General features: G+C 54.1%; 1 protein-coding gene across 3 annotated transcripts in view; it reads right to left on the minus strand.

Moving 5' to 3' along the window:
• FARP1 (FERM, ARH/RhoGEF and pleckstrin domain protein 1) overlaps nt 1-24230 on the minus strand; it is a 267734-nt gene that overhangs the window by 2157 nt on the left and 241347 nt on the right. For all 3 annotated transcript variants that reach the window (XM_080799514.1, XM_080799516.1, XM_080799515.1), the window contains exons 17-25: nt 19777-19858; nt 13363-13600; nt 11179-11309; nt 5998-6066; nt 5716-5805; nt 5147-5229; nt 4955-5067; nt 3673-3839; nt 15-122 (exon numbers count right to left, since the gene is read on the minus strand). In XM_080799514.1, coding sequence (XP_080655640.1) covers nt 15-122; nt 3673-3839; nt 4955-5067; nt 5147-5229; nt 5716-5805; nt 5998-6066; nt 11179-11309; nt 13363-13600; nt 19777-19858 — 1081 coding nt within the window. The remainder of the gene's footprint in view (nt 1-14; nt 123-3672; nt 3840-4954; nt 5068-5146; nt 5230-5715; nt 5806-5997; nt 6067-11178; nt 11310-13362; nt 13601-19776; nt 19859-24230) is intronic.

The following is a 24230-nucleotide window of genomic DNA, read 5'->3' on the forward strand; positions in this document are numbered from 1 at the left end:
TGGTACTTACTTACCTGGTGAGACTTGTAGAAGAACAGGCAGAAGTTAGTGAACACCACCCACAGCTTCTGCCACCCGTTGCTGTTCTTGAATTTCCTCAGCAGATTCCCAGACAGCTGATTCTGAAAGACAAGCGCGCCTGTCAGGAGCACAATGCGGGGGGGCGGGGGGGGGCACACACGACACAGTCCCTGGGGCCTCCTGGTGGGGTTTCCGGGTGAGGCTTCCTGCATCTGCCCTAATTAGGGAGAGGACCTGTGCTCCCTGTGGGTGCAGAGTCTGAGCCTGATTGAGCTGCTGTCACCCACCTAAATGACAGGTAATTTACACCCTCCTGGCCCCCCCACGGTGACCTCTGTACCCCAGGTGGAAGATAGGAGCACATCACGCTTCCTCCACTGTCCCTCAGAGAGGAGACGGAGGGTTCCTAAAGTGCTGCCTCTCACCCAGGGACCCTTCCTACAGGGTGTGGGGGGAGCTTGGTGCTTCCCGATTTCCAACTTCAGACCCCCGAATGGTAACACAGGAAAGAAAGGCCCCATCACCCCAGGACAACACGCTGTCGGGTGCTGCGCGCCACCTAGTGGCCGTGGCTGGAACGCCGGCCTGCAGGTGTCCAGCCTGGGCCCTGCACCTGTGACTGTCCCCTCAAGGAAGAGTCATCCCCGGTCCACACTGGCCTTCCCCAGGCGTCCTGCTTGAGCTCCCCAGCTCGGAGGCCCGGTGGGGGAACACCTGGAGCACAGGCTGCACTCCCTGACCCTGCACCAGGGGCGGGGACGAGACGGGGAGACCGCCTGTCCACAGCCCTGACCAGCTGGTCCCTCAGTACTCTGGAGACTGAAGGAGGCAGGAAACGGATGCTGGGGACAGACCCCCAACCCGGGGGGGTCAAATGGGCAAATTACTTAAAAAAAAAAAAATACACCTGAGTCTACTTTATTCTCCCAACACGCATTTTTAAGGTACTCACACTTCTTTCTCTTGCCTTCTGGCCCAGGGACCTTACAGAATTTTAAGTGTCTCTGCCTGGAGTTGCTCACCGTCTGATGGGGGGACAGAGGCTACCAGAAGCAAATGGTGCCTCAGGCCGAAAGAGCACCGGAGGTAGACAGACCCTCAGACAGTGGGTTCTCACCCACGGGCGAACAGGACGAGAAAATGGGGTGCTTGGAGTGCCAAGCAGGTGATGGCAGCAAGTAGGACTGGGGGGAGCCTCACGCACGGTGCCGAGTCACACCCAAGGCAAGGAGGGGAGCGCTCTCCTACCGAACCCACATCCCCTGGCCGGAGCCCGGAAGGTCCTGCCGGTCCCACAGCGTGCTGCGGCCCACCGTGACCCAAGTCCAGGCAGGTGCGTGGGAAGGCTCTAACCGCCGCCACCACCGTCTGTCCTTTCTGGAACATGCCATGTTCCAACCCTCTGAACAGAGTTCTCTTTCCCTGCTCCCCACTGTCTCAGTGGCCGCTGGCGTCACCAGCTGCATGCAGACCCCCACTCCGGCTTCACTCAGCTACACTTCTGTCCCCTTCTCAGGTCACGTGGCCCTGAAGCCCTTCTGCCTCTGTTCTCGAGGCTGACGCCTGCGGGCAGATGACTCAGGTCTGTGTCCGACCAGACCAGTTCTCTGCTGCCTTCACTGAGCAGGTCAACACCCTTGACCCCCAATCAGCTGCCGCCCGGTCACCTCGCTCCCCTTCCCAGCAGCCTCTGCTCCTGGACTCCCCAGCGGAGGGAAGGTCTCTGTGCTCTGCTCTCGTCCTGGCACACACTGCTGCTCAGTCTTTATTCTGGATCGCGTTGCGTCCCCCCCAAAGATGTTCCGTTCCAAAGCCCAGATACCTGTGGATGGGGGCTTATTTGGAACTAGGGTCTCCACGGGCGTCAGAGTTCAGATGCGGTTCTACTGGAGTAGGGTGGCCCTAAGGCAGTTCCCAGTGTCCTTACAAGACGACACCTGAACACAGACACAGGGACACCTCCCCATGGGATGGAGACCGAGATTAGGGTGATGTGTCTATAAGCCAAGACACACCAAGGATGGTGGCAAATACCGGAAGCTGGGGGTGAGGCCTGGCGGGGCCCTTCCTCAGCTCCCAGCAGGGTAAGCAGCCCTTGTGTGAACCAGTTGGGGGGAATGTGTTACGGCAGCCAGGAGAGCCAGAACCCTCCCCTGCCCCGATTCTCCCTCTCTGTGCTTTCCCGTCCCTCCTGGTCCCTTCCCTCCAGGTTGCCCGCCTCTCCCCAGGCCTCTAGCGCCTGCCAACTCCAATCTAAAACACGAGCTGGCCCTCCCAGCACCGGACTCCTCCGTCTAACGTGGACGCCCCTATGCTCTTGGCTTCCCCACAACCTTTGGGTCACACCCAGCACAACTTCACGCCTTCCCCAGATATCCCCCGTACTCCCCTCTGCCCGTGGGGGTCCTGCAGGAGATGCGAGGGGAAGAGGGTCTACGGCGGGGGTGGGGGGGTCCTCAGCAGCAGCGGAGCCAGGATGGAAGGCGCGGCCACCCCCTCCTCATTGGCCAGTGAGACCAAAGGGGCCGGGAAGGGGGATGTGGCAAGGCGGGGGGGGGGGCACGAGCCAATTCCACACCGGGTTCACCTACATTATTGCTACCTTAAACCCACACACCGCGGGGCTTGCGGTCACCTCTCGGGGGGCTGGTGGACTTCCCCGACGGGCCGGACGGTCTGCAGTCTGAGCTCATCAGGCCAAGTCAGATTGTCATCGCCAGATAACGTCAAGCCCCGCTCTTCGTTCATGGGCTGGGACCGACCAGGGTGGGCCTAGATCTGGCCTGCGGGCTGCTTTGCTGACCAGCTCAGTACACACACCTGACCACGTAGGCCTCTGGGCGGGCCTGTCGCCCCAGAGGAGCTGGCCTTACAGTGCCCAGCCCCCAGGACCTACCTGACTTGGGGGTCGCTGAGTTCCGGAGTGGCCTGCATGCTTCCAGGCCGGCAAAAGGGGTTTCAAGCCTGCCAGGTTCCCGAATCCCCCCGACAGTCCTCACCTGCCCCCAACCCCCGTGCCTGGGAGAAGCTCTAGTTCTAAAATGTGAAGGGAGGCAGGATGCTGAGTACAGCGAGCTGGGCAGAAAGACAGTCCATCCGTCCCCTTGGGGTTGGAGCCGAGGGGCCGTTCACTGGCAGCCCCAGAAGGCCTGGTGCTGCAGGTGGGGTGGGGTGCTGGGGGAGCCCCGGGTGGTGCACCTGGGACCCAGGGCCTGCCCCTCACACGGGTGCTCCCAAGGACGTTTTCAGAAACAGGCGCGGGCTTTCGGCCCCCCTCTCGCAGGGAGACTCCGGAAAAGCAGCGTGGAACCGTGACGGTCACCTCCAGAGAGTGATCGCGGACAGTCCCTAGGGACTGTCCCCAACACCACTGGCTGGCCCCCTGCTGTCCCTGGCTCAGGGTCTCCCATGACATGTCCTAGGCCAGGCCCATCTCAGAACTCAGAGGTTTTCAGGTGTGAAGAAGGTAACCCAGCGCCTCTGCCGCATGGCCGCCCGGGGGCGGGGGCAGCCGAAGCCAACACGGCTATGTGGTCCGACCCGGCCCCGCCGTGTCCCCCTCCCCCGCCTCCCTGAGCACCAATGGCCAGCTCCGGGAGGGGGACGATCCCGGCTACGGGGGCCCGGAGAACAGCAGGATGCGGCCCACACCTCCACGGCGACGCTGAAGTCCACCATGGAGACGCTGGTGTTGCGATGCCAGCACACGTGTACCGTCGTGTTGCCGCGGGGCGGGGCCTGGCGCTCCAGAGACGTGCGTGAGGCGCTCAGGTCGTCCTCCGACTCCTGGTCCGCCACCGTGGCCTCGTCCGGGGACTCTGCACGGTGTGACAAAAGGCCGTGCTTCGGATCTCTGCCGGCCAGGAGAAGGACCCTGTCCCAGCCCCTCCCGGGTGCCGGATGGGACAGGACGGCCAAGGGCATTCAGCTGGGGAGCCCCCTGCACCCCGCCCCGAGCAGGAGGTCACACTAGCAGCCATCTCCTCGTCCAGATCCCACCCTGCCAGCCCCTCGGCCAGGGAGCCCCGAACACACCTGGGCACTGAGGCCTGGGGTGTTCGCCCAGTCAGATGGCCTCGGTTCCTCTCCCTACTGCCGGCGGTAGCACTGTTCTAAGGGGTGTTTTAGCGAGTGGAAGTTCCTTGATATTTAGGGTTATGAAACACAAATGCCTACCAACGACAGCCAAACTACGGAAAGAGCCCAGATGTCTATTGACCCATGAATGGTCAAAGAAGAGGTGGCGATCTAGCCAACGGAATATTATGCAGCCGTCACAAAGGTGAGAGCTCGCCATTTGCAAGGACGTGGCTGAACCCAGGGGATACTGTGCGAAGGGAAGTCAGTCAGAGAAGGACAAACACCATATGATTTCACTCAAGAAACAAAACACGAACATAGGGGAGGGGGAGAAAGCAGGCTCTTAACTACAAGAGGCTCTTAACTACAGACGACAGACTGAGGGTGGCCGGAGGGAGGTGGGTGGCGGGATGGGCTGGATGGGGAATGGGGATTCAGGAGGACACTCGTGATGCACACCGGGTGTTCTGTGCAACTAATGAACCACCAAATTCTACTCTTTGAAGGCAATATTGCACAGTGTGTTCACTAACTGGAATTTATATAAAACTTAGGGGAAAAAAACATACAGGGAAGAAATAAGACGTGTCAAGTTGATAACAGCAGCTCTATGGAGGTACTTGGGTTAGAGAGCCTTCTTTGTTTTCTATCCCATAAACTTCCCATTACATGATTTTGTACATATGTCATAAAAATTAGGAATACAAAAGACTAAACACAAATGTCAGTCAGAGATGGGGCCGCCGGCAATGGAACAGGTTGTCCCCGCTCCGTGAGCCGGGGCTGTGCCCCTCCACGGCCAGCTCCTGGAGGTGGTGTGCCCGCGGAGCACAGGAGAGCCCCCCACACTTACTGTTGTCAGGGGGGCTGCTGGCCAGGAACTCAGGGGTGGGGCCGCTGCTTTTCTCTGCCAAATCAATGGCCATCTGGATATCCTCAACCCACTTTTCCATCTCGGACCTGGAGCTGAAGAGGCAGACGGGCAGGTTTTCAGAGTCCGGCGGGGAAAGGGGCCGACGGGGGAGGGGTCGGGTGTCCGCCTTACCTGGCCGCCACGACGACGGACTGCCTCTGGCCCCGGAGGGTTAGGCAGTGGGGCACACCCCACTCGTCCTCGCTTTCCTCGATCTGTGGGACGAGTGTGCACTGTGTTACTGCCAAGAGGCAAGTGGGACACGCGGCGCATTTTCAAACGTTCCCCGAACTGGCTATGGCTCAAAGGAACCACAAAGGCGCGGAATTGCTTTTTGGCAGTGCCCATAAACTTCCCTCTACCCGGTGGCGGACAGGGGGCTCCGGCTCGAGGGGCGGCCTCCACCGCTCCAGGGGCTGGGGAGAACGCTCCTTCAGGGGCCCTGGGGCCAGGCCTACCTCATGGCCACGTCAGCTCGCTTCCTCACTTGATTCTAGAAGGAGGTTGCCCGGACATCTCACGTGCAGGAGGAGCCGTGTCCCGAGCCCCTCTCGGGGAGCCGGAACAGGGCCAAGGGGCCTAGTTCCGCCCCTCCCTCCCCTTCTTCAGGTCGCGGCCTCCCCCTTCCTCTAGCTCGGCCTGCCCCCTGCAGGCAGCGCTCCAGGAGGGGCCGGGATCGCATGCCCACGGCGCATACTCACGGTCATGCCGTACAGCGGGAGCTGTCCGTGGACTTTAAACTGATTCGAGGCCGTCAGGCCCCTGCTCGTGTACAGCAAGACGTCGTTGAACTAGAGGGGCAGGGACAAGTGCGGCTGAGACGGACGGGCCCCCCGAACCCGCAGGTGCACAGACTGCGTCTTCAGAATCTCGCAGGGCAGCTCCCCGCCCGCAGCCGCCCCTCCTGCCTCGCCGGTGGCCCGGCCCCGTGACCCCCGTGGGGTCCCCCATCACCCTGAAGACCGACGGCTCTCGGCACTTACCAGGAAAAACATGCGCTGCTGGAGTCCCTTGCCGGAGAGCTTGCTGAGGCTGCCCAGGCGGATGAACTCCTGCGGAGCAAGCAGAGCCCGGGGGTTGGCGGGGAGCCCGCGAGCCCGCGTCCTCGTGCCACGCTCCGGTTCCGGCGAGAAGCACAGCGATCCTAGTTACTGTTCCCTGAGTGCCGCTGTCCCTCCCAGGAACCCACGAGGCGGGCGCTCCGATGGGCTCCGCGCAGAGAAACCAGTGCTCAGAGGCCACGACAGTGTGGCTCCACGGCCAGTGCTGTGGGGTTGGGGGGGGGGGGCGGGGGAGCAGTGGAGGAGTGGGGGGTGGCAGGGGCTCCCGCCACATGCATGGTTGGGGGTGGTGGCGTCGGGGCGCTGGGAAGCCAGAGAAGCCAGAGGGGAGTTACTCCAAACCCAGGATCGCTCCGTGACTCACAGCTCTGGTTCCTGGAAACCAGTAACTGCTCTAGGATAAAAGAGCCAGAAACAAACATGTCCAAGGAATTCCTCCTCCCAGATTAATAAACAACTGAGGGCTCAGGTCATATGGGGGCACTTCAAAAATTAAAAAAAAAAAATTAAAACCCCAAGCCCCACAAAATTATTTTTTTTATTGTAAAATACACATAAAAATGACTGCTTTTTGACCTTTAGTGCATTCAGAAAGTGTACACATTGCTGCTCTCCAGGTCTGGACATTTTCATCACCCAAAAGGAAACCCGGTGGCCCTCAGGCAGTCAGTCACTCCCCACGCCTGCCTTTCCCTAGCACCTGGCTCCCACCAATCTTTTTTTTTTTAATGGATTTGCCCATTCTGGATATTTCCTATAAATTCAATCTTGTCCTATATGAAGTTTTGTTGTGTGCCTTCTTCCCCTCCGCGTGTTTGCAAGTTTCATGCATATGCGGGTACATATCAGAGCTCCCCTCCTTCCCGGGGCTATTTTCTTGTATGGACACATCACACTGTGTTCATCTACTCACCTGAGGATGGACACTTGGGGTTTTTGGCTACGACAGTGTTGTTATGGACATTCACATTCAAGGTTTTGTTTGAGGGGGTGCCTGGGTATGCCTCTGCCTTCAGCTCAGGTCATGATCTCAGGGTCCTGGGATCGAGCCCTACACCGGGCTCCCTGCTCAGCGGGAAGCCTGCTTCTCCCTCTGCCTCTCCCCTCTGCTCACGCTCTCCCTCTTTCTCTCTCAAACATATATAAATAAAATTTTTTTAAAAAACAAAAAGGAAGTTCTGCCCCATATATTTCTAAGAAAATTTTTTTTTTTTTTGGTTGGAATACCTGTTTTCAATTCTTCTGGCTGTATAATAAGGAGGGGAATTGCTGGGTCCTAGGGAAATTCCATGGTTAACTTATTAAGGAGCCACCAAACCGTTCTCCACAGCGCTACTTCTAACCCATGGCTGCAAGTTCATTAACGTTTTTCACATTCCCCCTGTGGAGGCGGGGGCTCTGCTTCCCTTGGATATGGGTGGGCTGGTGACTGATCTGACCGACAGAGTGTGGACCTGCCACTATGTGACTTCCAGGATGAGGTCATAAGACCACACGTAGCCTCTGTTTTGTCCCTGGGAACACCTGCTCGTGGGGCCCTGAGTGGCACACAGCATTAAGACCAGCCTGAACCGAGGGCCAGTCGGGCTTCTCATGGGCTCCCCGGTGCATAGTCAGTCCCAGCTGAGCCTCCAGATGTCCCTGCCAGGCGTCAGCCTCCGACCCTCCAGGCCAGGCCAGCCCGTCTGGGACCCCTGTCAGTGCACAGGGAGCGGAAGAATCACCTGGCTGAACCCCACCCAGTTCCTGACTCATGGTGAGTCAGGACCTCTACGGAAAAGCTGTTTTAGCCATGACATGTCAGAATAGTTTGCTATGTTATCAAAAGACTTCTAGAACACCTGCCACCAGATTTTTCTGTGCTCAGAGCAGCTACCGAGCCAGGGCCTCAGCCAACTCATTTTGATTCTATAGTTTGGCACAGCCTGACTCAACTCTGCTTTTTTAATGAAATATGGATCAAAGACCGTGTCTGCCGGCAGTTTCACCGATATACGTGTTTTGGGGACCAACAAAGGAACACATCATAAATCCTTGCAGGAACTTGGGATGGATGCTATCAGACGTCAACAATGCGATCCCAGGAAATGCTGTCTGGGGGGGGGCATCACTGTCAGGCAGCTGAGGATGGGATCGGGACTCAAACCTGCTGGAACAAGTGCGGTTTCTAACAGATGCGAGGGAGCTTGACGGTTTTCTCTGCGGGAGACGAGGTGCCCTGGGACACTTGCTGCGGGAAGACAAGGGAGCCCCGTCTGTGTTCCTGGTGGGGGGTGCTCCAACGGTAGGGAGAAGGGCTGTGGACTCAGATATCAAGGTCCGACGCAGGGGATGGAAAATGTCCCGTGTCTAAAATTTTTCTTTTTAAACCACAGAAGGCGGTGGGAGGATGGCCCCAAATACCCTTGAGAGCAAGCTGCTTCCCCCCCACCGGAGGGAAATCCAGTCCACACCTCTGAGTTTTAACCAAACAGACCTCACCCACCGCCAGCACCTGCTTCCTTTCTGACTGCGCTCCTCTAACAGGAAGGCTGGCCCGGGACAGGCTCTCCCTCAGGCACACAGTTCTTAGGATAAACAGCGTCAGGGGGGCTGACTCGGGCCAAAGTACGCCTGGGGGGGATAGGGGAGGGGGAGGGGAAGTCCCACCCTCCAGGACGTGATACCGTCTCCGACTGACCCCAGCAGGAAGGTGAGCGGATTCGGCCCTGCCAGGACTCCATGCTGCAGTAGCCAAGAGGGGTGTCTCCCCTTTAAATCTCAATTTTAAAAATCCTACTTAGAGACAAATCAGAGCTTTCCTCCCACCCATGGGAGGAAAACCCATGGGGGGTTATTTGTTCCCCAGAGGGCCTGTGATTCCTTCCTCTCCGTTTCTTCCAGGGTTGACCTGGGCTGGCTGATGAACCTCGGATATGGATATAAGGCAGTCGGTCACCAGCTCTCCAGCTCCAACTTTCCCTTCTTAAATAATCCTGAGCACACGTAGGGGCCTTATACTAGCACCGTAGGGGACCCTCAAGTTCAATATTGTCCCTATTTTTCAGAGAGAAAAACCAAGGAGCAAAGTGACTTAGAAACCTGTCCAGGATCAGTGAGAGAACCTGTGCTTAGCCACAGGCCTTCCGCGACGCTGTTACACTTAATCTCTTCAAATAACTACAGGTGGGGGAAGGAGAAAGTCACGTTTGCTATTTTTACACATTAAATCTCATTTGACCCTGTGGCATAGGACGCCCATGCTACAGAAAGGAAGGAACATTCTGGTTGGTTGAAACACCAAGGTCTGGCGGAGCTAGGACCTGAGCCTGTGACTTCTTGCTCTAATCCGCTCCTCTTTACACATAGCACCGATGGGGGCCTTGCCTCAAAAAAAAAAGAAAAAAAAGAAAAAAAAGAAAGATTTTATTTATTTGAGAGCAAGCGAGTGAGCACAAGCAGGGTGTGTGTGTGGGGAGGGGAGAAGGAGAAGCGGACTCCCCACGGAGCAGGGAGTCCAACGTGGGGCCAAAAAATTCTTTACAGGTGGGGTCCGTTCGCCAGGTAGCGTCACAGGCTACGTATTCTAGAACACCCAAAGTTAAGAGAAAATCTCAGTAATGGCACGGCTTCCGTGGGGCTGGGTAAACGTGCTTCTTATGTGCTGAAGCCCACTAGAATGTTCTTCCTGGCAGAGCTGAAGCAAGCCCCGGCTTTCGTTTCCACCCGTCACGCCCCACATACACCTCTTCTGACCATCTCTCACCACTAGTGCTGCCATCAGTTTTGCAACTGGGCTCTCCTGTCAGAGACCCAAACACACGGGCAGGTTCCCTCGTCTTCCCCACATTACAGACTTCAAGCGTCCGGGGCAGCTGCCTGGCAGCCAGGACGGAAAGCCCCTGGCATACTGGCCAGAGCACCTGTCTGAGCAGCAGCAGATATGGGGGTGGGCGGCTCAGGTCATGATCTCAGGGTCGTAAGATCGAGCCCTGCATGGGGCTCTGTGCTCCGTGGGCAATCTGCTGGAGACTCCCCCTCTGCCCCTGCCCGCTGCTCACCTGTGCATGTGCTCGCTCTCTCTCTCTAATAAATAAATCTTAAGAAAAAAAAAAAAGCAGATGTGCAGCAGACCAAAAGCACCAAAATTCTCTCTGGAGCCCCAGGTCATGTATACCTTGAAACGGGGCAGCTCTAGGGATAACGATCCCATAGACAGAGTGGATATACCGCCTGATATTTTTTGATCCCTGGGCAATGATGGCTTCTTAGGAAAAGAATCAGAAGCAGGCAGGCTCCCTGTGTTTTCATGTCCCCCCCCCCCCCCCGGCCTGGAAAGGGTGTGTGCGTGTGCAGCGAGGCCCTGCTTCCCCACGAGGCCGGGTGAAGGTTAACAGCTCAAGTGAACGCGCATCTCTCCTAGAACCATGTTCTGGCTAAAACCTTATTTTAATTCTATATTAAAATTATGTTATGCACAGAAAACTGCATCTCTTAAAAATCCTTTTCAGGGGCGCCTGGGTGGCTCAGTGGGTTAAAGCCTCTGCCTTCGGCTCAGGTCATGATCCCAGGGTCTTGGGATCGAGCCCCGCATCAGGCTCTCTGCTCAGCCAGGGAGTCTGCTTCCTCCTCTCTCTCTGCCTGCCTCTCTGCCTAGTTGTGATTTCTCTCAGTCAAATAGATAAAATATTAAAAAAAAAAAATCCTTTTCATCCTTACAGGAATTTACGTGCTTTTGGGTGCTAATTTTCCTGCAGCGACTGTATCACCATTTTGCCCCACTGTTTGTTTGTTTTTATTTTCCCTTGGTTTCCATTTCCATTTCCCTTTTAAAAACTAAAATAAGCTATCTCAATTCCTCTCCAAATATGGTAGGAGGAAAGAAAATTAGCCAATCAACAGGTAAGGAAAAATAGTAGACCAGATGGTCAAAGGCTTGCTTATCTCCTTCTGACACAGAATTTTCAAGGGATGCTGTCACGGTCAAGGCGCCTTCCCCGTTGCCTCGTAGCTGGAAGGAAGCCCCTTCACTCGGGAGGAGGGGGGTCTTAAACCAGATCCAAAAGGTTCAAATGTAAGTCACTGAAACACTGCCTTGCTGGCTAGGCTCCAGCAGCGGCTTACCCTTCCTGGAATCACGAGATTGTCGATGCCGATCAAGTCCTTCTTGAGTTCGTGCAGCTTCTGGAAGTTTTCCATCTTGATCATCGTACCGTGAAGCTGGACCACCAGCTCAGTGATCTCTGCCAGAGCAGCTAACGAAGCGAACACAGACACGGTGGCATGAGCGGCAGACCGGGGTCCCCCCGCCCCCGGCCACACCCCAGTATCAGCCCTCCGGGTCACATCCCCCAGTAGCTGAACTAAGTTAGAAGCTGTCCTCCTGGGGGAAAACACTGCTATTCCTAATACAAATTTCTCACAAATAAAAAAAGTTAGCATTATGTTTTTATTCGCTTTACTGGAGTTTCCCAAATGCATTCTGGAAATGTAAAAGGTCCCTTCGTAGCTACGTGGTGGACTGCTGTCCTCCTGTCGGAATCACTTGGCACAGAGGGGCAAACGGTAGGGGAAGAAGCAGGAGGAGACCTGGAATTTTTCCCCGGGGCAGAGGTTTCTATCCACCTCCTGTTACCCGGAAAGAACAGAGCACAGGGAGGCCACAGAAAATCTGGGGCAAAGGAGGGACCTTATTGATACTGTGACACATTGGGGCACCTGACATCCAGCTCCCCCCCCCCCCGGTTCTTCCTTCTGCACCAATTATACCATTTACCAAGATGACTGCAAAAGGCAGATTATGGAGTATGGGCACATCTCCCTGCACATACGCAGGGACGTATCTGATACGGAAAAGGAGCTGATGCCCAACTAGTGTGAATTTAGTTTACGTAAATCCACAGGAGCTGAGCATTTAGAAATTTTCGTCAGGAAATACTTGTCAGTGGCAGGGGGGTGGGGTGCCCTGGGCAGCACAGCTGATTAAGTGTCTGCCTTTTGTTTTTTGTGGGATCAAGCCCTGCATTGGGCTCCACGCTCAGTGGGGAATCTGCTTCTCCCTCTCCCTGTGCCCCTCCGCCCCTCCCCCTGCTGACACATGCACACTCTCGCAAACAAATGAATCTCAAAAAAGTTTTTTTTTAAATATTAAAAAGCCTCATCTATAAGATTTGTCTACATATCCCAGGATACCAAAGGATTGACTTTTCTGCAACAAGCCCCTCATCCCCATTTCCCTCCTTAAAACCCTCCCTGTCTTCCCTCTGCTCTTCCTTGCAGTCTTGTGAGGTTTATGAGACCCCAGGGGACGTGGTCTCCATTTACTTTGCCAGTCTCATGTCTGCTGCTATCCCTCTGTGTTCTACACAGAACTTCTACTTTCTGGAATGTTCCATAGTCTCTGTCCCCTGTGGGCCTCTGTATGTGCTGTTCCCAAGTCTATATTCAAGAAAATTCCTTTATGCATCAGATAAAAACTTAAAATAACCTTTCCTTCAGGGCGCCTGGGTGGCTCAGTGGCTTAAAGCCTCTGCCTTTGGCTCAGGTCATGATCCCAGGTCCTGGGATCGAGCCCCACATCAAGCTCTCTGCTCGGCAGGGAGCCTGCTTCCCTTCCTCTCCCTCTGCCTGCCTCTCTGCCTACTTGTGATCTCTGTCTCTCTGTCAAATAAATAAGTAAAATCTTAAGAAAAAAAAATCTTTCCTTCAGAAAGCTCCCCCTGGGCCCCAGTGGCTGGGTCAGGGCATAGGTCAGTCACTGCCCGGATGTCCTGCCCTCTGTGGCCACTAGCTGGTCCTGTGCGTGGGCGCCACATCCTCTTTATTCTCTCTCCTATGCTTAGTACACAGCAGGTGCTCAATGAGTACCTGCTGTAGGAGAAACCGGCCAGGAGCCAGATCACAAAGCTTTAACCGTAGTCTGAGGGAACCAGGGGTCACCCAGGTTTTAAGCACGAGAGTGAGAGGTGCCTTTAGAAAAAGAGGACACGGATGGGAGGTGTTCATAATTTATCTTAGGAGAGAGATACCGGCGGCCCAGGTATCTCATCTGTAAAATGGGGTAACAGTACTCCTGTTGCTGCTGGTCGTTAAAGGAGCGAAGGCACCGGTGTCACTAAGATACCTGCTGCGGCATCTGGCCCGGTGCCGAGCGAGCCACATGGAGAATGACAGCGTCACGACACTAGCACAGGACGGTCAAGAACATGCGGTCTGGGTCCGGGGCTCCGAGCCATCTGCTCTCCCGCTGTGTGACTCCAGGCACGCCCCTCAACCTCTCTGGTCCCGCGCCCCCCGGACCCAGCTCACCGCGGCAGTCCCGGAAGTCGGCGTGGTGCGGCGGGTGGTGCTTGCACAGGCGCTCCAGCAGCCGCTTGTAGTGCACGAGCCGGTGCAGCGGGCGCAGCAGGAAGGTGTTGAGCGGCAGGTAGCACACCTTCTGCAGCTCGAAGTCCCGGCACAGGTTCTCCAGCCGCCGCGAGCCCCGGATGCCGGTCTCCAGCGCCTCCAGAGCTTCGCTGTGCTTCCACAGGTGAACCGCCAGTTGCTGGGGTGGGCGGGGGAGACAAGTGCGCATGCGTCCCCGCGGGCCAGCCTCTCCGAGACGAGCCTCTCCGAGACCAGCCTCCCCTCGGCTTCCTTTTGTTCCTCCTACCGTCCCCACTTTTCCATGTGCTCGATAGCGGCAGTTAGGGGCTCCGGATGAAAGAAAAAGCTCTACGAAAGCATTAAGCCGCTGACAAAGCTTAAGGATTTTGGAAGAGGAGATGGAGAGGTAATCTCGGAGGAGAATGAACAAACAGGAGCTCTTTCACGGGCCCCGTGGTTTTCTTCTAAATGTCACCAGATGACAAATAGACCAGGGCCCATTCAGTAAATGTCACACGGTTACGACTGTGCCTTTCTGTTTAACTCACCCCTTTCGCTTACCCGGGAGTATCTGCCACACGCCCCAGCTCTGCTCAGTGCTACAGAGCTGGGTGAGAAATAGACATGCGCCCTGCTCCAGGGGGTCCCACAGAGACGCTGCACGTGACCCTTTCTTCAGGCTCCTGAGCCTTCTCCTCGACCTGTCTGGGAACTTCCTTACTGAAAGCCAGTTTCAGCAACAACCTTTTTTGTCAGCCTAACCCTAACCCTACAGCCCGGATGTCTGGTCACCTTTGACATTGGGTTCCTCATCTCTCATCATCCCCAGGTGATACCAGATCACCCCGTCTTCAGCAAAGAAGGCTGTTAGGTTGTTTCAGCCAGAACCCAACTTACCCCGTGTTTCCTCTGCATATATTCCCACCCTCTGACCCCCCACCCTGCCCCTTGGCTAGAAATGCCCATGTTGTCTTCAGAGATGAGCCCAGTCTCTCCCCCCACTGAAAACCCCACCGCAGGGGACTCTACCCCAGTCACAACGGTCCTGAATAAAGTCTGTTTGACCATCTTTAACACATGCCGTTGAAGATTCCTTTCCTGTTACGGCTCATGGTGGAGACTAGCGAGGGTAATAGAGGATAATAAAGCATTAATGGGGAATTTAGTCTTCCCAGCAGGTGGGGAAGATCGCAAGGGAAGGAGGTTTCCAGACAGAGGTAATAAGACGGGCACAAGGGCATCGAGGTCAAGAGAACAGTTGTCCTCAAGACTCACTACCCAGGGGTGGTCTTGCTACCCGTGCACTGCTCACCCCCACATCTACATTTCCACGCCCCACAAAGGCTTCCTAAGGAGCCTGAGACATAGCAAGTCCGGGTGGGAAGCCCATGCTGCCTGCCTCAACCAGGGCCGCCCTGGATTCTCCAGCCTCAGGATGAGTGCTGCCACCAGCCAGTGACTCGAGACAGGAAAACCAAGAGAACATTCCAGATTCTCCCACCATTTTTTGAATCCTTTACCAAGTTCTTCCCATTCTACCTCCTTAAAACATCAAACCTTTTCCTACTCTTCTCCGCATGGTCACTGCCCTGGTTCTGGCCTTGTGCCACCCTCCACTGCGGTGGGGTCTCCATGAGGGGCTCTGCCTCCATGCCTCGCCCCTCCACCATTGATACAAATCGGCGACGGAGCTCAGCTTGTGGCCTCTTGGATGGAACATGACAAGAGCTCCCCCCATCTTGGGACAACCTCCAGAGTCCTCGGCAGGGCACAGAGGACCTTTAGGATATAATCTCCCTACCCCTCCTATCTTGCTTCTTGCCTCTCATCCCAGGGCCAAGCTGAACTTGAATGTGCCCAGCTGTCACATTCAGAGCCTCTGCACATGACACTCCTCTGTTTGGACTCCTGCTGTCCTCAACAACTCCCTGGACACCCGCCCACCTCCACCAGTTAGGGGCTCCTCTGTCTTCCTGTACTTAGGCTGTATTTGTCCCTCTTAGTCCTTATCACATGCTCTCCCCTGCTCAGCTTGTTGACTACTTTTTAAAAAAATATATAGACTCATAGGAACTTGCAAAGAAATGTACAGGTAGGTCCTTTGTCCAGCCTCCCCCAGCGTTACCATCTTGTGACGACCACACAATGTCAACGCCAAGAGACTGACATTGGGCCAGTCCGGAGTTTGTCCGGGTTCTACCAGCTATGCACACCCTTGAGCGTGTGTGTTCTCGTGTGCGTGTAGCTCTATGCAGTTTGCCATGTGCATAGTCCCCTATTAAGAGAGCATGTCTGTCATGTTCCTATATCCTTGGGGCCTGATGCACACAGTAGGTGCTCAGTAAATGCCTGTTCCCTGCATGCACTAATGAGCAGATGAAGGGCACCTGGCTGGCTCAGTCACGAGAGCGTGCAACTATTGCTTTCTCAGGCCTGTGAGCCAGAGCCCCATGTTGAGAGTAGAGGCTACTTAAAAAAAAAAAAAAAGAAAGAAAGAAAGAAAGAAAAAGAGCAAATGAACCCATGCATGCACCCAGCTGAGGCAGGAGTCTTGCAAGAACCTGAGAGCCTAGAGAGGCAAGTTCAATGTCACCGGAGCACAGAGTGGAATGCGAAGATCAGGGGAAAGGGCCTGGAAAGATCATCCAAGGCTGGACGATGAAGGCTTCCTTCATCACGTTTTGGGTTTGGACTGCATTCTCCCAACCAGAGAGACACAGCAGGGCCCTGAGCCTAAGCAGTCCGCCTATAACGGAAATGGTGCCTGGGAGCTCGGCTCGCGGTGGGGAGGGGAGGCACCGTGAAGCCGGTCGAGACATCCAGCGGAGAGCAAACGGAGGGCCAGAAGGAGTAATGTGGTAGGAGCTGAAGAAGGAGAGGGGCCAGGACTTGGACACTCAAGGAGACAGACGGCTCAGGTGAAGGTCCTAGACTGGATGAAAGGCGGATCTTTTATTTGTGTGATTTTGAAGAGCCTTTGTGCAACTGGGCGGATGTTTCCGGTTGGAAGTTCACAGCATGAGCCTGCGATCACAGTCTGGGTGTGTGACTTTCAGGCGGGGACTGCGGCCCTGGCCCCCCTGCCTCGGTCATGGTCACGAGTGGAAGGTTGGCACCCCCGCTGCGCCCTTGAAAATGCAGGTAAATACGTGGCTTTGTGTGTTGGGGTTTGGGGGGGAGGAAGGACACTGCAAGCTGCTGATTGCCCTAAGCATTTTGGACAAGTGCTAAGCTGGGCTTCTACATCTCTAGAACTTTCTGCTGCCCTCCCTTCATATTTCATAAAATTTAAAACCAACTATAACCACTACAAGAAAAAGCAACCCAAACAAAGTCTAAAAAAGGCTGCCAGGGGCTGTGTGAACCTCTGCACCTATTTTAATTTCGCTCGCACAGAGCTCCATGCTATAAATGCTCACGGCATCCACATACCAACTCACGCGCCAGCAGCTGATGAAGCCGCCTCAGCGCAGAAATGCCAACTCACCAGGCTCTGGGCACAGAAATGCCAACTCACCAGGCTCTGAGCACAAATCAGGGATGTTTTAGGAGGTCTCAGGTGCGAGGTGAGCAGAGAGGAGGCTGGAGGCCCGCGCATGTCAGCTCTCCGGGGGTGAGCGACCACGGAGAGCTGGTAAACCAGACAACTCTGGGGGCTGTCCCCAAGGGGACAGGGAGTGGGCTGGCAGGTGTCCAGCTGCTGTCCCCAGAGACCACGGCAGAGGCCCAGCCTCCCCAGAGGCCACGGCAGAGGCCCAGCTACGGAGTAAGTGCCGGGGGAGTCCTCCCTGGGCATGATCATATAGCAGGTCCTCGAATGTCGGGGTTCAGAGCATTTAACTTTTAGTCCCCCCAAAACTCAACTATTAATAGTAGCCTCCTGCTGTCTAGGAGCCTTCCGGTCAACACAAAGAGTTCATGATCCCACAGTGTTATATTTACCATCACAGGGAGCACGACACACATTTATGGGACCCTACTGGGTTGACGGAAAAAATTCTGCCCAGACGCGGACCCGCGCCCTCCAAACCGGTGTTGTTGCAGGGTCCGCCGCCGCGTGAAGGGAGCACGGAGAGCAAAGGGGGAAAACCCAACTGGGCCAAGAAGACAGGCAAAACGTGGGAAAAGGAGCTTTCTGTGAGGAAAAGAACTGGGAAAGTACAACAATGACAAACGCGTATTGTAAAAGAGAGAGAAAAAGATCTTTAACAAGGGAAGAGGCTTGGAGAGGCTGCGCTCTGTGTGATTCTGACTCTATGACTTTCTGGAAGAGGCAGGACTATGGAGACAGGAGAAGGTCAGTGGTTGCCAGGGGCTGGGGGAGGGAAGGGACGAACAGGCAGAGCAGGGAGCGTTTTTCGGGCAGCGATGCTGTCCTGTGTCCTCTTGTCACGGCAGGTACGCGACGTTCTGCACTTGGCAAAACCCCACAGGATGTACCACTCCCAAGAGTGAAGCCTCATGTAAACTGTGGATTTTGTGAATAAAAATGTCCATCAGGTGTAACAAATACACCAGAACCACACAAGACATTAGCATAGGGGTCATGGTGTGCGAGCGCGCGCATCAGTGGGCAGGAATAGGGGAGCTCTCTGGGAGCTCTCTGCTCGGTTTTTCTGTAAACTTCAAAAATTGCTTTAAAAAGTAAAATAGATTACGGGGTGCCTGGGTGGCTCAGTGGGTTAAAGCCTCTGCTTTCAGCTCAGGTCATGATCTCAGGGTCCTGGGATCGAGCCCCGCATCAGGCTCTCTGCTCAGCGGGGAGCCTGCTTCCTCCTCTCTCTCTCTCTCTGCCTCTCTGCCTCCTTGTGATCTCTGTCTGTCAAGTAAATAAATAAAATCTTTAAAAAAAAGTAAAACACATTAATAAAAAAATATGATGGAAAGTACAAAGATGTCTGTTAGTTACATGGGAGTTTTGTGCAAAAGCCTGACTTATGGCATTACAAATACCACAGCCCTAGAACCTCCTAGATAAGTCTTTGCATCTATTGCATAGGATTCTGCCATCCCACTAGCTTCCAGGGTCTCCCTCTCTCATCTTGCCCAGAGGGGAGTGTTGCTTTTTGAACACGGAGAAAAAGTGAGCCACAGTTCAGGGCCTACGAAATAAGATCTTGATCTTTGTTAAGAGAAATAGGAAATCTTGAGAGTAGCCTTTCTTTTCTGTGTACCCCCATCTGCCCCCCACCGCCCCACCAACCTCCCTCATGAGAAAGATCATTCTAAGGGGGGAAAGTGAAGCACTCAACAACTTAGCAAGATTCTCGGGAATTAATTCAAACTCTAGTGGTAACTTTCATTGTACGCATGTCTTAGATGTTGGCTAGTGCTAGACGGACAGATGGCTGGCGGGAAATGGTGTCAGTATGAGCAGCCTGCCCTGGGTTATTAGTTAAGGCTCTTAGACAGGCTTTGGGCAGTCAAGATGTAGGAAGATTGCTTTAAAATGCAAACAGAGGGGCGCCTGGGTGGCTCAGCGGGTTAAAGCCTCTGCCTTCGGCTCAGTTCATGATCTCAGGGTCCTGGGATCGAGCCCCGTATCAGGCTCTCTGCTCAGTGGGGAGCCTGCTCCCCCCACCCCTGCCTGCCTCTCTGCCTACTTGTTGTGGTCTCTGTCTGTCAAATAAATAAATAAAATCTTTAAAAAAATAAAAATTAAAAATTAAAAAAGTAAAATGCAAACAGATGTCTCTGTATTCAAAAGGTAAACTGTGTGAATCAAAACATTCTATATTAAAGGGATGAATAGGTTAAAGTGAAAATGTAAAAATGTAAAAATGAAACTTCCAGATATAAGAGAGGGGGTAGATTTCAAAAATGAGGTGGAAGACTGGCTCGGTGGGGACTGACTCTTTGTACTTCCATTCTTTGTAACCAGCGAGCAGGTTAGAGCTCTCGGCCTGGAACAAAGACTTAAGAAGTCACGGGATGGAAAGCGTTCCTCCGTGGTTCTGAAACCGGTATTTCTTCCACACTTAGAAGACACCAAAAACAACAGACGAAAAGTGAAACGTTCAGTCAACCAAACGTCTTGTCTACCTTATTTTTAAAAATGGGTTCTGAACGATTTATTCCCAGAAAATACTTGTTGTTGTTTTGATCCCCACACAGAGCTTTTGAAGAGAAAAAGGACGAAAAGTGCCCCCCCACCGCCCGTGACTGCATTTTCCTTTACGCTTCTGAATAAAATGATCTGGCAAGACAGAGGGGTTTGTGCGGAGCTGTGTCATCCCTAGAAGGTCAAATCGGGTCCTGTGCGCTTACAGACAGCGGTGACAGCCCAGGCCTCTGACAGCCCCGCCATTACTGTCCCCAGGAAACGTGTTCCACCCAAATCCCAAAGCCACTCACCTTCATGCCCTGAATGTTCTTCAGCAGGACATCTCCGATTCTTTGGTAATCTCCTCTGATGTGGGCATTTGAGCGGCCTTCCCTGAGAACAAAGCAAAAGGAGGTGGGAAACGAAAGCGTTAGCAGTGGAAAAGCTCCCTGAACGAGTCCCAGCCCCAGGATCCTACCTAAATAGCCACCTTCCCGTCTCCCTTTCCAGTACCTCCCCTTCTCTGGGTATCACTGAGTATTAGCACCGGAAGGAGACCTGGAAATTTCCCCAGTCATTCTGCAGACAAAAAGAAGTCCACTTGTACTTTGTAAGAGATGGGGAAGAACTATTTTGTCATCATTTTAATTTGGTCTCATTTTATAGTTTCTCCCCATCCACACTTGGGTGATTCTGGCATCATTAGAACAGCATGGAGATCACGAACAGACCAGGTTTCTGCCCCTAAGAACCCTTAGCCCAGAGCAGACAGAGAGCTGTGTGGAAAGCCCTTAGGAGGGGAAAAGCAGGACTGAGGGGGAACAAGGGACCCATGTGTGAGGAGGTGGGAATGGGTGCAGAAGCAGGCAGGACGAGGAATCCCAGGTATAGGGAAGGTCCAGACTCCCCCCATCCCAACCTGCCGGGTGATCGCTGACAAAGATGTGGGCACCTTCAGCAGAGTTTTGGGCGTATTTTTTTTACATTTCTTACGGCTCTGGGCCTCAGCCAGTGTTGATAAGCCAGGGGCTTACACACCAGAGGAGAGGAATATTGAAAATGCAGGTAGGTACGGAGCACAGTCTGCCGTGCTGAGCACAGTACAAGCACGAACTCACTGACCCCTCGTGGTGGCCTCATGAGGCAGGTGCCCTCTGGACCACCCTTAAACAGCTTTAGAAACCGAGGCACAAAGAACCACGTGGCTTGCCTAATGTCAGCTATCACGAGATCGTGAGCCTGAACTTGAGCCAAGGGGGTCCAGCTTATGCCCCTCCAAGCCCGGCGCCAGTGGTATGTGTGAATTGAAGCACTGATGAGAAAAGAATATTCCAGAGACAATTAAAACACCATTTACAACAATGAATCTGGCTATTATCTTTAAACCAACTGTTCAGGAAAGCTAGAAGCCAACTTAAGTGAAGGGGATGAGTGAGAAAGAAAAAAGGTAAAAATCCGGGCATGGCGCCTTGAGTTGGAAGTGAGAGGTGCTCCAAGTGGCATAAAACCCTGAACCCAAGTCAGGACGGGCTGTGATTCAGCCCCAAGAATGCCATCGCTCTATGCCTCCAACACTAGGAGAGTGACCTCCCTTCCCAGCTAAAGCAGCTCTGAGCCTGGGAGGCTTCTGGAACAGTTGTCAGGATGGGCAGAGGAAGGCGGGAAGAACACACGCGTATAAGGAAGCAAAGCCAGGGGCTGGGAACGTCGGAGGGGCTGGCTCCTCGCCCAGCCCCTGGCTTCCCGCAGCAGACAGAGAACGACCCGATTCATTCCCTCGGTTCTAACTAAGCATATGCTGTATGGATGACGTCACGCGGGAGGTGGAGCCCGCAGACCCCCCTCCCCCGGTGGTTGATGACATCACACGGGAGGCAGAGCCTACAGACCCCGGGTAGGTAAAGCTTCCCTGGGATAAAGGTAGAGAGAGTGTCCATGATGCTCCCAGCCTGGGTCCAGCTTCTGGACACTTTCTTCAACCCATTCCTTCTTCCTCCACCCCAACACAGTATCCCCAATCCTTCCACTTCCTCTTAGCTGCCGAAACCACCGTGGCTGGCAGAGTGCCTTACTTACTCCTCACTTCTCTTCTAGTTAAATATGGATTCTCTCCCCAACACACAGTCGTTCTGCCCCATGCTCAAACGCCACGGCAGGAGCTCCGGTATCCTCCCTTGTCTGTCTCTCGTATCCTCACCCACTGGATGAGATTCCCCCCAAAATGGGGCCCCTGGGGGAAGTTCAAGCAACGGACTCAGACCAGGCTAATCACTGCCTCGTAGTCTCCATCAACTGCAGGGTTGAGGCGTCTCTGGATTTTCAGCAAACGGTGATTAATCCAGTCTACGGAGAAGCAGATCGCTTGGCCGTTCTGTCGGTCCTGATGTGTGCCTGCTTTTAGCTGCGAGTTTGCTCGCTGCTCTTCTCATGCGCTTGGGAGCAGAAAGGAGCTCTGGCCTGAAACGGAGGCTTTCTGCCTCCTGGGAACACCCGTCCCCTGCGCCTTTGCCATTCCATGAAGCTCCTGGAGGAGCTGGAAAGCTCTCCTTCCCTTCCCCCACTGCCCCCCCAACACCTGAACAAAAAGCAAGACCCAGCTCCCGTGCCACGATGTCCTGATTTTGACAAAATGCCGCACATTAATAAGAGGAGGCACGACGCACTGAAACTTGATTTGCGGGTACGTAGACACTACTTGGAACTTATGTAAGTGACCCCAAACCTTTGAAATGGGCATGCCATTTGACAACGCAACTCGGGAAGGTCTTCACTTAGTTCGAAGGACAGGATTTAGATATTTTAGTGAGAGTCCTCTGGATTAGGGGGGCAAGGGGAGAAATGGGGGGAGGGGATCTTGTGGCTTCCTTAGTATTCCTAACAAGCAATTTCCTCTTTCTCACACATGACACCCTTGCCCAGGGGAGAATCGAGAGCTGGAAAGCGGACGCTGGGGGAGGGGCAAAGCCCAGCGTGGAAATCAAACATCACTGACTTCGCTTTCTTTCTTCTTCTGCCAACTATTTCTTAAAAGAAAATGTACTCCTGTTAAAGCCTCAAAGTCAAGGGGACATTTTCCTGCATTGGCTCGCTGGCAGAGCCCCTTTTCTGTCTGTGGCATCTTTACTCTTGTTTTAGAAACAGCTCCAGGTTCCTATCACCACTGCCCTGTACCCCTGTGGGGGTGGGGTGGTGGGGGGAGAGGGGTAGACAGTGAGGTGGATGAATTCAAAAGGGGCCAGCTCTAGAGGGTGTGCGTAAAGCAGGCTGCGGGCCCGGAAGTCATCCCAACCATTTGGGCAGCTCTGCCCGCCCTCGGTACCCTCCCCTCTGTGGCACACAGGGCCGGTGTGGTTCCAGAACATGGAAGTCCTTCCACAGGAACAGGACAGAACCTGAAACTCCTGCTGCCGCCTCTAGGAACACTGTCCTGTTTTTATTTCCTGCCCCCCGATCTGCACGTTCAAAGCATCTGCTTTATTACGAAGAACTAAAAGGTCATTTCATTATGAAGAACATGAAAAAAGTAATTATAACTCTTCCAGAACATCCTCCGGATGTTAACCTCCCAAGAAAAGGGTCCTTGTTTGGAAGACACGGCCACATATTTGCTGCCTGTGTAATTACCGCGCCGCAACAAAGCTGAAAATTCCTTTGACAATTTCACTTCCGAAACCCATGTACTTGGGTGCCTCCTGGGTGCTCGATTCTGACCCGTGCAGCGTGATTCACGTACGCCCTGGAGCAAGGACACACGGGCTCAGCACAGGGCTGAAGGTGCACGCTGGCGTGCGCGCACACAAACACACACACACACACACACACACACACACACACGAATCTCCAAGTCTTCCTGACTCTGTACACGCTTCATTCCCCACTACGTGAGCTGCTCACTAACTCAGCAGCAGGCAGAGCAAGAAGAGGAAGGAAAGAAGGACCAGTTCCCTGGGGGAGGGCCAAGAGCGAGGCCGTCTACAGGGCGTGGAGGGAGCCCCTGCACCCAAAGGCTTTGGCTCTGACCCCTCAGGAAACACAACACTGGTGGCAGGAGCAGGTGGGCAAGACCGAGGGGAGAAATCACACTGTGCTCCCCCTGCACACCCCAACCCCAGGGTCAACCTAAACTCTACATGGAGCCCTAAAACCATGCACAGCGTGTCCACAACCTCGTCAGTGACAGGACCCCCCACAGGCTGTGCTATCCTGAGAGCGGGACGTCACGTCTGGCTTCCGTCAAGGGTCAGAGAAGATTCTTTACTGCGAACGCAGGTAGTGACCAACCCCACTGGGCTGTCCAGGTAGTCTCATATAGTCCGGGCGTGTTCAGTAAGCACTTCTCACAACAAACGAGGCATCATCTCAGACGGAAGCACAAAGCTCCAAGCACCTCGGAGCCGGGGCGCGGCCGGCCCACCGGGCTCTGGGTCTGGACGCCCCCTCCCCTGGGAGATGGACTGAACCTTGTGAGCCCCCAGTTTAAGGCCACATTTGCAAATCAAACATCATATCCTTAGCTCTTGCTAGTCCCTGGGGTTTCCAGGACTTTAAAATAAAAAAAGTCTGTAATGACACATATTTGTCTATATCTAAGTAGAAAGACAGTGTATAAGTAAGTAAGTGAATAAAGATAAATCTCCCATTAATGTGTGGGTGAGGGAGGGTGGCTGAGTTCAAAAGCAAACAATTTAGCCAGAGTAATCGGTTAGATTTATATTCTAGACTCAACACTTCTTTATATGTATTTATATATAATACACGGAACATC

This window comes from Martes martes (assembly GCF_963455335.1).
Source record: "Martes martes genome assembly, chromosome: 3".
In the NCBI taxonomy this organism is placed as follows: domain Eukaryota; kingdom Metazoa; phylum Chordata; class Mammalia; order Carnivora; family Mustelidae; genus Martes; species Martes martes.